Source organism: Sinocyclocheilus rhinocerous, unplaced genomic scaffold (genome assembly GCF_001515625.1).
Source record: "Sinocyclocheilus rhinocerous isolate Xijiao unplaced genomic scaffold, SAMN03320098_v1.1 scaffold195, whole genome shotgun sequence".
NCBI classification, from domain to species: domain Eukaryota; kingdom Metazoa; phylum Chordata; class Actinopteri; order Cypriniformes; family Cyprinidae; genus Sinocyclocheilus; species Sinocyclocheilus rhinocerous.
The window spans coordinates 397,203-411,273 of NW_015631099.1; the positions used below are offsets into that span (position 1 = coordinate 397,203).

The 14,071-nt window shown below is 37.0% G+C and overlaps 1 protein-coding gene and 1 pseudogene across 7 annotated transcripts in view; one reads left to right on the plus strand and one right to left on the minus strand.

The window, feature by feature from the left end:
• LOC107741598 (THO complex subunit 2-like) overlaps window positions 1–2,354 on the minus strand; it is a 106,103-nt gene extending 103,749 nt beyond the window's left edge. For all 7 annotated transcript variants that reach the window (XR_001640216.1, XM_016554359.1, XM_016554357.1 and 4 more), the window contains exons 1-2: window positions 2,243–2,354; window positions 636–691 (exon numbers count right to left, since the gene is read on the minus strand). Coding sequence is in view for 6 of the 7 variants with exons in the window: in XM_016554359.1 (XP_016409845.1) it covers window positions 636–691; window positions 2,243–2,307 (121 nt within the window). In the remaining variant the exon portion in view is untranslated. The remainder of the gene's footprint in view (window positions 1–635; window positions 692–2,242) is intronic.
• A 1,088-nt stretch (window positions 2,355–3,442) lies between these two features.
• On the plus strand, window positions 3,443–11,498 carry LOC107741600 (magnesium transporter protein 1-like; annotated as a pseudogene).
• The last annotated feature ends 2,573 nt before the right edge of the window (window positions 11,499–14,071 follow it).

The following is a 14,071-nucleotide window of genomic DNA, read 5'->3' on the forward strand; positions in this document are numbered from 1 at the left end:
TGAATAAAAATAATATATTGATATTTAATATTAAGGTAACACTTTACAATAAGGTTCCATTAGTTAGTGTTGCTATTAACTAACATAAACAATACATTTATTACAGTATTTATTAATCTTTCTTAATGTTAGCTAATGAGAATACAGCTGTTCACTGTTAGTTCATGTTAATTCAGAGTGCATGAACTGTTAACAAGCACAACTGTTGATTTTAATAGTAAAAGTTGAAATTAATATCAACTAAGATTAATAAATGCCGGAGAAGTATTGTTTATTCGTTCATGTTAACTAAAGTAGTTAACTAATGTAAAGTAGTTAACTAATGTTAACTAATTAACCTTATCGCAATGTGTTACTAATATTAATATAAATTCTGTCCAATTTTATTGTGTTACTTTCAGTAAAAAGTCTGTTGTTGTTGTTTTTTTTATTATTCAGTATCATTAAAATTGAGTTAAATTAAAAAGTCTTGCTAAATTATTTTGTATTATTTAATTTAACTTAATAATTTTCAGTTTTCGGCCAAGTGCATCCAGAATTTTAATTTCGGTGCCTCTCTATATACAACCACCACAGTGGTAAACAAATTCCCACCATCATAAACCCAAAGACTAAAAATTATGAATTGAACTCACCTTTAACAAACTCATGACTGCTGGGTTTCCCTGCAAGGCCCTGGAAAAACTGGAAACTGGAAACAGAAAAGGCAAATAAGTGAATGGCTAGAAAGAGAATTTCAGTTATTAATAAGCACATAATCAACAAAAAAAGATTTCATTTGCACTGGATTAACAGTGAACGAGGTCTAATAGTTTCTGGGCATAACAGATCAAAAATGTATAGCTTACTACACATTTAAAGCTTGTTTGTATCACACAACCGCAGTCTAATCCAACACCACAATCACCTCTGTATGACGCTGAACAACTTTAAAGGGGTCATATGATGCGATTTCAATTGTTCCTTTCTCTTTGGAGTGTTACAAGCTCTTGGTGCATAAAGAAGATCTGTAAAGTTGCAAAGACTAAAGTCTCAAAACCAAAGAGATAATCTTTATAAAAGTTAAGAGTCAACCACGTCTACCTAAAACGGCTCGTTCTAAGAAACAATAATGTACAGAATGTGGAAAATAATGTGTTTTTTGAACCTTAAACCGCATAAACATTTCATTACACCAAATACACAAAATAATGTTCTTTTTAGCAACATCATATGACCCCTTTAACACACTCCTTATGCTACAGGTTATTAACAATTCACTACCAGCTGAATTTACTGCAAACAAGTGCCGCCCAAAACACCCGCATGGGTCAAACTACCTGCAGAAGACAGGTGCATGTAAACATCAATCAGGCAGTGCTCAAATCCTAGTAAGCTGCCTAACAAGACAGCACTGCACGTGACGCCTCACTAGATTTTAAGAATGTTGCATACAAAAGCAGTTTTGAAACAAGATGCCTAACACCGCTGTCTAGACACGAAAACCACTAGGTTTAGCATGCACTGGCATCCCACTTCATCACAGGTGCTCAAAATGCTGTCTACATAAGCGGCTCACATGGTCTCCTTGACACTGTGCTGCACTGTGTTCACTACACCGCAGTCTCAGTAGGCAGCTCGCTAGCAGTATAGTTAGACCGCTCAGTAGGCTCTGAGACTGTACTGTTCATAAATGCTCTCTAGGTAGGGCAGATCACTACGTTTCAGACTCAACCGATATCTCATATATCAGATCTGACGGAGCGCTTATAAAAGTGAGCTTGAACTCTTTAGCACAGCTAACGTTACATCTACACCTCACACTACACACAACCTCCTAACACCCACTAATATTGACTAAAGCTCTGCTCAGGGTGCATGAGATCATATTTACCAGCATGAAACACACATTAAATACTATGTAACACACACACTGATAAGTAGACACATGCTAATGCTAACCCTGCTAACTATTAGCACACTGACATTACATTCATGAAAACGAGTGAAGTACTCGATAAAGTGTCTTACACAACCATGTACAGAAACTACAGACTTTATATTCTTTATTTGGTTAGTAGTACATGTAGATGTGTTGGTTATTTTATTGAACTTTGAGTAATGCGTCTTTAACGCGCACTAACGTTAGCTGTGGACATTCACAATGAGGAGAACAATCACCCGCGGCGATACCGCCCAAATAAAATAGATATGCCTTTATTTTCATCCCCACTTCCCATCTGATTACCAAACTCTTACTCACAACTCATTTTTCCCGGATTTGTCCCAGTTTTTTATCCAGTCAGACGGGAGGATCAGCGCCGCCATCTTCCTCCACACACACACACACACACACACTCACCGGATGTTTAGCACACACATGTAGTCAGTTTCTTCGTTAAGTAATTTAATATCTCCATTTCATTCATTTTTTAAACTATTGAAGCCAAACATTTTAATTTTATAAATAATAATTTTGAGAAATGACGAGATGATAGGCTTTGTTTTCATATTTCAATTGTGTCTGTTGATTGAGTTGTATCCGCGAGCATTAACTGTATGTAAATTATCATATTTATTAAAACATTAAACATGTTGGTGGATCGTTCTGCGCATCCAGCAGGAAATAATTAAAGACACACTATTTTACACACTTTGCTACCACCAGAAAGTGATAATCATCTTTAGGGAGATAGAGTTTACAAAGAAATAAAATACATTTGTGAACCTGCACCACAAAACCATAAGGGTCACTTTTTTGAAGAAGAAAAAAATACATCTGAAGGATGAATATATAGCTAATCTTTCCATTGATGTATGGTTTGTTAGGATAGGACAATATTTGGCTGAGATACAACTATTTGAAAATCTGGAATTTGAGGGTGCAAAAAAAAATCTAAATACTGAGATAAAATCGCCTTTAAAGTTGTCCAGATGAAGTTCTTAGCAATGCATATTACTAATCAAAAATTAAGTTTTGATATATTTACGGTAGGAAGTTTACAAAATATCTTCATGGAACATGATCTTTATTTAATATCCTAATGAAAAATCGATCATTTTGACCCATACAGTGTAGCCTATTGTTGGCTATTGCAACAAATATGCCCGTGCTTTTGTGCTCCAGGGTCACATTTCTTTTATTTCCACAGGCATGCTCCTAATTTCTTTATTTGCTTAGTATATTTATTTGTTTTCTATGTTTGTTTTTTTCGGGGTGCATGTACTTTTCTCAGCAATCATGCCAGCAAACCCTGTTGAAGAAAAATCTGTTTGAGATTTTATATATATATATATATATATAAAACAGTCAGCGGCAGCATGAGACTTTTATTTTGAAAACACTTGTTTTGTCGCTTGAGACTTTTATTTTAGAATTGCTCAAGACACTTCCTCTTCCGCATCCCTGAGCTCCACCAATAGAGCTGAACACGCAGCAACATTGAAAGCACGAGTCCTGAATGGTCTGGGGAGTAGTGTCTCTGGTCCATTACCACAGTAGATGGCGGTAATGCTCTTTTAAGAATGCGAACCGCCAATAAGCTCAAAGAAGAAGAAGAAGCTCTACCAATAGGAAGCGGACAGGAGTTCATTCAGGACTGTCGTGGGCGCAGTGGTGGCTTCAGAAATGTTTTATAAACTTTTGATAGTTGCTTTCCTCGCTGTTAGTTTATACGGCACGCCGTCAGATGGACAGAAAAAGAAGGAGGTCAGTGGATTTTAATTGGGTTTTGTATTGAATGGTTTTCCTCGCTCATATACACTGAGCTCCCTGGCTGCTCAAATCGTCTTCTGCTTCTCGTAGCTTCGCTCTGTCTCAAAACCACAAGGGATTCAATGGCGTATTATGTGTTTAAACACTGTGTTCCATCTATAAACCACTTGAAAGGAATTATTGATTTGGGTTTTTCTCAGTGTATTATGAGCTGACACACTAACTAAGCTTAATAAACCTGTTTTTTTGTTAGTGTGCATATAATATAAAGGAAAACGTGAGGTTAGCACATAGAGACTGAAGCAGTGATTAATGTGTGTGTGTGTGTGTGTGTGTGTGTGTGTGTGTGTGTCTCTGTGTGTGTCTCTCTCTCTCTCTCTGTGTGTGTGTGTCTCTCTGTGTGTAATCTAAAAATGCAGAAAGTTTCCTGTGAGGGGTAGGTTTAGGGGTAGGGTTGGTGTAGGGCAATAGAATATACGGTCTGTACAGTAGAAAAACCATTACGCCTATGGAGAGTCCCCACAAGGATAGCTGACCAGACGTGTGTGTGTGTTTTCAGACCCTGCTGTCAGAGAAGGTCAGTCAGATGATGGAGTGGGCCAGCAAGCGTGCAGTGATCCGGCTGAACGGAGAGAAGTTCAGGAGGCTGATCCGAGCCCCTCCACGAAACTACTCGGTCGTCATCATGTTCACAGCGCTGCAGACACAGAGACAGTGTGCAGTCTGCAAGTGAGAGACCTGAGAAAGCGTTCGCTAGAGCTCAGTACAGAAACACCTCATTCTGCTGTCCAGCAGTGTTGTTACTAACCAAAGCTATTAAAAAACGTTTTTGGTGATTGAAATAAATTTAAATAAGAAATATGTGAGCTTTATTGGCATTCCACCGTATGTGTGGAGACAGTAACAAAATGTTGTGGCTCACAGGACCACAACATGTATAGAAAAGTATCTAAACATATAAGATTTACCTACTATACAACATATAGCCTATATAAATGATACAATAATAACTATGCAACCTATAAAAACCTAAACCTATAAACCCAAACACCCTTTACATAAAACCTAGATAAATGTCATGAAATGTCAAGTTATATGAAACAAATCCTAGTGTAAGAATTTATTTTTTTACTAATTTTAAAGCTAGGTATGACCAAGTTGTTTTTATAAGGTGTCTTTTAGGTCATACAAGATTTACACATGGATATTTATTAAAAGGTGAGGAACCACCATCATGCCTTACTTGCCAAACTAAAATGACTGCGAAACATTTTATTGGCTTGTACTGTTTTTAGTGTAAATAGACAACGGTTTTATTCAGAGGTGTGTCTAATGGATTTATTTAAAAATGTATCACCTGAATGTGTCTTAGAATTTTTGTCTAGAGTACATCTGAAATGTCTAACTTGTATACCTTGTATAATTTATTCAGAGATCGCCATGAAAATAGCCTTGATGCTGGCATGGCGATAGAAAGTGAATAAATAAATACATAAAACTTAGACAAATTCTTGGATTCACTCAGGACAGACATAGTGCAGAGGTAAACGTATACTGATATTAAAATTGAAACTGATAAATATAAAAAAAAGCTAATTCAATATTAATAAATACTTAAACATAATACAAAATCAGCACTGCTGTTGTGTAACTTACAATATAAAAAACTGATGATCAGTAAGTTTTCAGTTGCTGTTATCTTGGCTGATATCTTGGAGTGGCCAGTCGCCATTATTAAATTTATCAAATCGTTAAATTATCCAAAATTACCACAATCCATTCGTTGGGTCATTTCCATGAGGAGTGTAATCAAACACTGCTCTGTTTGTTTGAATGTCTCAACCATCAACATTGGCTCTGTCCCAAATCGTGGTGCACACTTTCGTGATATAGTGCTGTTTTCACTATCAGGACGTCAAAGCCGTAGGAGTCTGCTGTGTGTGGAGTCGCCTCAGTGCGGCTCAGCAGAAGTGTTTATCGAGGACAAGTGTTGACTATAAGCTCGCAAACACGCTTTACAAACCAAAAATGACACCGTACGATAATTTGGAGTTGAAGTGGATGCACATGTGGCGGCCGTTGGAACCCCACGAGACTATAACTGTACATAAAATCTGGCTTTTGAGATCGAGACATTGACTCGACTAGTAACTTTGGGATGGAATTCAGTTTTTTCCATCTGTGGCAGATGAGGAGAGTGTTTGGGAAAACAAAATGAGTCATTATTTCTGCACTGAATGAATTGTGTTAACAGCCCCAATATATAAAACACATTTTATGTGGAAAAAGTCATTTTTTTTGTGGTTTTTTTTTTACTTTTGTTTTCAGGCAGGCAGATGAAGAGTACCAGATCCTTGCGAACTCTTGGCGTTATTCGAGTGCATTTACTAACAGGATTTTCTTTGCAATGGTGGATTTTGATGAAGGCTCAGATGTTTTCCAGATGGTAACTACTCGAAATATATTTTATATTTTAGGGTTGCAAATGTTGTTTTATGTACAAATTAAAACAAATGTGAACATGAAACAATATTTGCAACCCTTTTTACTTCTATAATGTGATTATAACTCAACGTAAAACAATATAGTCAACGGAAAAATAAAATAAAAAAAAGAAATTGGGAGCAGGACTTTTAGAGTTTTATCCAGTTGAAGTTGATTAGATATTCATATGCAATGTTGAGGGTAACGCATTCCAAGTAACATGAGTTATGTAATCTGATTACTTTTTCCCCAAGTAACTAGTAAAGTAATGCATTACTTTTTAATTTACAAGAAACATATCTGAGATACATTTTTCAAATAAGTAATGGCAGTTACTTTGTTTTCCCATTTATTGACTGACAGCTCTGCAATAATGAAATGCAATAATGAAATGTTCAAAAACACAAATGTCTTTATTCATTTAATCCCATTTTACTAACCAATTTATTTGCTGCCGACCTTCAATGATCCAATTCAAACATGCTAATAAACAAAAATGAGTTTTAGATCAATTCAACATTTGTGTTTCATTGCTAAAGTAAGAGTGTTGAACTTTCTTCTCCTGCGTCTTATTCCAATCCAGAGTTGCAGCACAGCTGAGAGGTTTGTCTGAGCTGCGACCTTTACTCATTTCACTTTTTATGTAAAAGACAAATATAACATTTGCAGAAAATATAGCTTTTTTTATATTAAAAACAAACAAGCAAGCACAGCCCAGATGAGGAAAAAGTAACGTAACGCATTACTTTCTATAAAAAGTAACTAAGTAATGCAATCAGTTACTTTTGTTAGGGAGTAACGCAATATTGTAATGCATTACTTTTAAACGTAACTTTCCCCAACACTGGTCATATGCACATCTGAAAGGAGCCAATAAAATTATTAAATAGTCTGCAATGATTATGTAATGTCAAGTTGTTTCATAGGCAAAGCAAGTTATTACATTATTAAGTCCAGTAATTACTCAATACTTGTTTCATTCTGCGTATGTCCTCTACAGCTCAACATGAACTCGGCTCCGACGTTCATCAACTTCCCGGCCAAAGGCAAACCGAAGCCAGCGGACACATACGAGCTGCAGGTCCGAGGCTTTGCGGCCGAACAACTGGCTCGATGGGTAGCGGACCGAACAGACGTGCATGTGAGACTAGTGCAGACACATCCAGAATCTGAGCTGAACGCTCACATCAGGCTTTAACATGCTGTCGCGTGTCGTTCAGATTCGGGTGATCAGGCCTCCGAACTACGCCGGGCCGCTGAGAGCAGGACTTTTAGAGTTTTATCCAGTTGAAGTTGATTAGATATTCATATGCAATGTTGAGGGTAACGCATTCCAAGTAACATGAGTTATGTAATCTGATTACTTTTTCCCCAAGTAACTAGTAAAGTAATGCATTACTTTTTAATTTACAAGAAACATATCTGAGATACATTTTTCAAATAAGTAATGGCAGTTACTTTGTTTTCCCATTTATTGACTGACAGCTCTGCAATAATGAAATGCAATAATGAAATGTTCAAAAACACAAATGTCTTTATTCATTTAATCCCATTTTACTAACCAATTTATTTGCTGCCGACCTTCAATGATCCAATTCAAACATGCTAATAAACAAAAATGAGTTTTAGATCAATTCAACATTTGTGTTTTATTGCTAGCGCAATAACCTGGAGTTCCTGTTCAATAAGAACGTCTGGGCTTTCTCTGCACTGGTGGGCACCTGTGTTTTATAATGCAAACATGAGATTCTTCTCTGAGTTCCTTCTGTTGATGCCCTTGTAAAGGTTTTTAGGTCACATTTTAGTTTGGGGACAAATTCTCACTGTTAAACAATGACTTTTGCTGCCATAAACTCCTAATTTGCTGCTTATTAATTAGGGCTGTGCAATTAATCGCAAGCGATTGTCATGCGCATCTCGTCAGTAAAGCCGGTTCTGTGATTAATAGTAAATCTCCATCACATGCTTTCAGATGGAGCGGCATTTAATACACAGACAAGCTACGCAATATCACGTTCGATTTGTCTGCGATTATGAAGACGTTTTTTTTTTTTCGGAGCTTGTCAGTGAGCTACGGCTCTGTGTATTAAATGCCACTCCATCTGAAAGCATGTGATGGAGATTTACTATTAATCACAGAACCGGCTTTACTGACGAGATGCGCATGAAAATCGCTTGCGATTAATTGCACAGCCCTATTATTAATAGTTGTTAAGGTAGTTGTTACGTTTAGGTATGGCGTGGATTAAGGGATCTAGAATATGGTCATGCAAAATAATGCATTAATATGTGCTTTATATGTACTAATAAACAGCCAATAAGTTAATAGTTAATAGTGAGAATTAATAAAGTGTTACCAGTTTTTAATCAAGTGAGTACAAATTTAGCTTTAGAGTGTTTAGGAAAAATTGGTCTTTAATATCTAATTTAGTTTTTATTTTAAGTTTTAATAACTCCGGTATGGTTTTGATTATGTAAATAGCCACAGAAGCTGGCATGCATTTAAACAGACAAACATGATGCAAATATGTGTAGCATATTCTAATAAAATGGAAATCACTCTAAGTAAATAACAGAATGGAAATGGAATTGTTTGCCAGATGAAAATGGCAATAATAGAAACCCAATTCATTTCTAGAGTCCTTGATCATTGTTCCTTATTTACACCTACCATTGTCTTAGGCTACGTTTACACGACAACGGTGTAGTCAAAAATGAAAAGTTTTTCCCTTGCGTTTTTAAAAAGGTTCACATATACACGACAACGTTTTCAAAACGATTCGCGTTTACACATATCCGCAAAAATGCTGTATTATGTATGCCAGGCCAGTAGTTGGCGCTGTCACCTTGTTAGTAAACAGTACCTGAAGTGAAGTGAAGGTTATATGTTGTATGGTTGTATATGATGTGTCTCTGCTGTTGGTTGTAATATTGGTGAAGTAAATCCACACTTTGCTGAAGAAGCGTTAGCAAACTCTTGAGCAGCAACAACAGTACCATGTACTCCGCCATTGTTGTGTATGTTTGTTCGCACTTGCCTTTAAAATCGACACGTACTGTGCATGTCTACATACCTAACACGTACTACGCACGTGCATGACGTCACCGTTTTCAAAGATTCTCGTTTTGGGTGTTTACACGGAAACGACAAGGTGCCGTTTTCAAAAACTTCCACTTTGAAACCCATTTTCAAAAATAATCAGTCCCCAAAACGCCGTTGTCGTGTAAACGAACAGGCAAAACGCTTAAAAAGTTTCCCGTTTTTGGCTGAAAACGTCGTCGTGTAAACGGCCCCTTAATAACTCTAAACAAATTAACAACTGCATAGCAATGCATTCACAACCATTCTAAAAACCTTAGAAACTGCGTAACAACACCCTACTAATGTAGAGAATTTAGCATAGGCAAGCATTTTTAGTTTCTTCAGAAAAAACCTAGTTAACATGAACACCTTTCTCTCTCTGTCTCTCTCGATCTAGTGTTTTGTTTTGATCATGACTTCGGGTCAAATGTGGAACCACATCAGAGGACCTCCATACGCTCACAAGAACCCAAACACTGGCCAAGTGGTGAGTTAGACCCAAAGGCTGATGATACACGGGCCAACATTTTGAGCCATTTTGCCAGGCAACTTTTTTTCACGATATTGCGTAGCTTGTCAGTGAGCTACGGCTCTGTGTAGTAAATGCCGCTCCATCTGAAAGCAGATGATGGGAGATTTACTACTAATCACAGAACCGGCTTTACTGACGAGACATTTGATTATTTGCACAGCCCTAGTGCTGATGTATTTCATATTGAGAATTGTTTGTCACTTTTCTTTAATCATTCTAGAGAGCATTTGATTGGACAAAAATTGAGTCATCAGTATTTTTGGTCCAGTTTTCCTGGAAAAGAAAGACTGTAAATATTCAATGTGTTTTTTTTTTTATGAAAGTTTATTTTGTGAAATACACTAACATCCATAATCCTAAAAGCCACAAAACTCTTCAGTTTCTTGAGGTCTTTAAATGGGCTATGGCATGCCTTTTTCATTCTTTTCACGTTCCTTGAGTTTAACGTGTAATGTTAATGTTTTTTGCTGTCAATCATCTGCACATTTTTCACTCTCATTCAGACTCCCTATCAGAAAAACGCCCGGTTTTGGTGTTTTGTCTCCTTTAAGGCTTGTCAATAAACGGCCACTGTTAAGATTGAATAATGCCACTGCATTGACTCGCTGCACTGAAAATGAGATTATTCATGTCATGATCCCTTTAAGTCTTCATTTGTTCAGCCCACAGTAACATACGTTTCTCATTTCAGAGTTACATCCACGGCAGCAGTCAGGCTCAGTTTGTGGCAGAGACTCACATTGTTCTTCTCTTCAGTATCCTTCCCTGCACTCAGATCAGTTACACTGCATGAAAAAAAAGTACCTGTTCACTACTGTATATAAACCCATGAATTGGCTGTGGTTTTATGTCTAGTTTCATGTCAGTCGTGATCGTGTTCCTGAACTCTGCTTCAGATGCTGCGGTGACTTTAGGAATGGTGCTGCTTCACGAGGCTGCGACCTCTGACCTGGGCATGGGGAAGACAGAGACTCACATTGTTCTTCTCTTCAGTATCCTTCACTGCACTCAGATCAGTTACACTGCATGATTGCAGTTACATGCTGAATAAAAGTATTCATTTCTCTTAAAACAACAAAAAAAAGTACCTGTTCACTACTGTATATGGACCCATGAATTTGCTGTGGTTTTATGTCTAGTTTCATGTCAGTCGTGATCGTGTTCCTGAACTCTGCTTCAGATGCTGCGGTGACTTTAGGAATGGTGCTGCTTCACGAGGCTGCGACCTCTGACCTGGACATGGGGAAGAGGAAAAGTATGCTGTCATCAGCCTGTGCTCTTTATGAACGCTTGATAGATCAGAACAGGTTTGATTGTGGTCTTGTTTCTCTGCAGTCATGTGTGTAGCAGGAATCGGGCTGGTGTTGCTGTTCTTCAGTTGGCTGCTCTCCATCTTTAGGGCCAAATATCACGGATATCCTTACAGGTGGTAAAAGTAATAGAAGGTTATGGAAAGTCCCCACAATTCACAGAAACAAACGTGTGTGTTTGCACATTTATGAATGTTAATTTAAGGATTTTTTCATACAAATGATGACTATTTTTTTTTACAGTTAATTTATTTACTGACATTGCCTTTTTCTTTTTGTGCAGCTTCCTGTTTGGTTAAACGAAGACCCTCGGAGGAACCGTGGCAAATATTAATGCGCAAAGTGCCTTGATGTTTAAAATGAGAGATTGATTTGGTAAAGTTCTGCTTGAGTCTGTATGTGCCTTTTTGCTTTTTTCTTTTATATATTACGGATTACATTTTAAAGGTTTTAATGAAAGTTTAAGTTCATTCGATTTCTCTCCCTAAGTGGTCTAGTGTAAGGTAAGGTGTGGGTTACGTGTGAAGACAGGATAAAAGGAAGCGGATACACTGTATGGCATCACTTGCGAATAGTTTTGTAGCTCATCAGATGTAGAGTTTTATATTGAATTTGGTTCGGTTTAAATGCATAGATTTGGAAGACACGCAAAAGCAAGCAAGGTGTTTTCAATTCTACCTCATAAATGTGCATATCAAGTGTCCAGAGTCAAATCAAAGTCGGTGTAGCTTCTGAGGTATGAATATGAGGTTCAGCAGGAGATTGAAGGAAAGCTCAGGGTGAATGGAAGTGTCCTGCCTCAGGTGATGATTTCTGCCATTAAAAGTGCCTTGATTGCTTGCTGCATTGTATTTCTTTTCGGTTGGATTTGGGTTTGAGTTGGGGTTAAAGTAGCCCCCAAAGTAGTGCATTGACCATATCCCATATCAAAACTCAAAATATGTAATTTCCATACCTAAAATACATATTTTACAGTCACCATTTTGCAGATTGATCATAAACACAACTAAAAGGCTTCCTACCACTGGCCATCCTTCACAAAACTTAACATCTACCACAGTTGTATCATAGGTAGAATGCAAAATGTTTCAATACAAGCATTTCAGTCAGATGTAATGTATGCAATATTTCAAACCTTTATAACCCACGGGAGAAAATCAACACGCCGCAATAGTTCAAAATCAGCCCAATATCGTGGAAAAAAATGCGGATTTGGCAACCCTGCATCCTACACAAGCTGCATCCAAAGTGATTTAAATACTCCGCATATTGATAGCGGCTCCCTGATGCGCGAAAATTATATGCAATGTTAGTTTGCGTGAGCAGGCAGAAATGGTCAGAAATTGTGAGCGGGATAAGAAAACAGTCACGCGCAAGGCTTTAATACAAAAATGCACACAATGAATGGCAAAAGCAAAAGTCGAATCCCAGATATTTTGGGCGATTTAGAAATCCCGGCGGAAGCATTTTTTTTAAGTCTAAAAAGAGGACATGTCCGGGGAAAAGAGGATGTATGGTCACCCTAGTCTATTTTACGTTTTAATTGGTGCGATTAATTATGGGGGGAAAAAATAACATGTATAGGTTTATTTATTATATAGTTTAGCAATATCACACAAGCAAGAGTGCTGGGGTTTTTTTCCCGAATATCTGCACGATTGCAAATGTGATATTGATTTTATACAATAGTTCTATTAACACTAAGTTAATATTATGTGAAATGTTATACACAATATTGTATTGTCTGTTTTGCTCAGTTCCGCAAAATGACAATAGTTCAAACAAAGCCACTGCAGAACTGTTGTGGGTCTATAGCAACACAGCAGCGTTTCGCTCCTGAATGAATTTGTCACGTTTTTGAACGAATCGACTCAATGATTCAGTGAGCGATTCAGTCACTTGCTTCGTTTCCGAATTAATCATCCATTTGAAGGAGTCGGTTGAATGAATGACTCACTCATTCATTAAGACGGTGACTTGCCGCCACCTAGTGAAGGCTATAGTTTCATATTTTGAATGTCATTTCATTTAAAAAAATCATTTCACATTTCAGTATTCATTTTTTAAAACCCATTAATACCCATCTATTATCATTATTTATGCTATGTTGAATCAAAATATTTCTTTCTAAAGCTACTTTTTGTAATATCTATTAAATGCTTTACTCCTCTAACACAATGTTTTTAAATGATCTTTTGGGGGTATTTTCTCAGCTAAAATTGATGCGTGATTAATGTGATTCATTAGATCTAGAATTAGATTAATTAGCATCTAGTGGCTACATCATGGTTTTGCAGATGATTTTGAATATGAACGTGCCTCCTCAAATTCATAATTTTACATGTATTTATGTATTTTTGTGTCTTGGATTGACTGAACATATTTTGACTTTAAAATACAACCTTGTAAATAGGATATTTAAGGATGAGAATTTATTTGCAACAATTAGTGAAATGACTCCAGACTCGACTCGGACTCCAGCTTAAAGACTATAGACTTGACTTCAGACTCTGGCTTAAAGACTAGACTTGACTCAGACTTCAGATGAAAAGACTTGTGGACATGTCTTGCTTGAGCTAATTCAACCAATTGTGTGAGTTTGGGGTGGGGATACATGTTTGACTGACCAATAACAGATAAGAGGGGTGGGTGTTTAAAAAACGTAATTAAAGGGATAGTTCACCCAAAAATGAAAATTTGATGTTTATCTGTTTACCCCCAGGGCATCCAAGATGTAGGTGACTTTGTTTCTTCAGTAGAACACAAATTATGATTTTTAAGTCAAACCGTTGCAGTCTGTCAGTCATATAATGCAAGTGGATGGGAATCACGGCTTTGAGAGTCAAAAAAACCATACACAAACAAAACCAAATTAAACCCTGCAGCTCGTGACGACACATTGATGTCCTAACACACGAAACGATCGGTTTGTGTCAGAAACCGAACAGTATTTTTATCATTTTTTTACC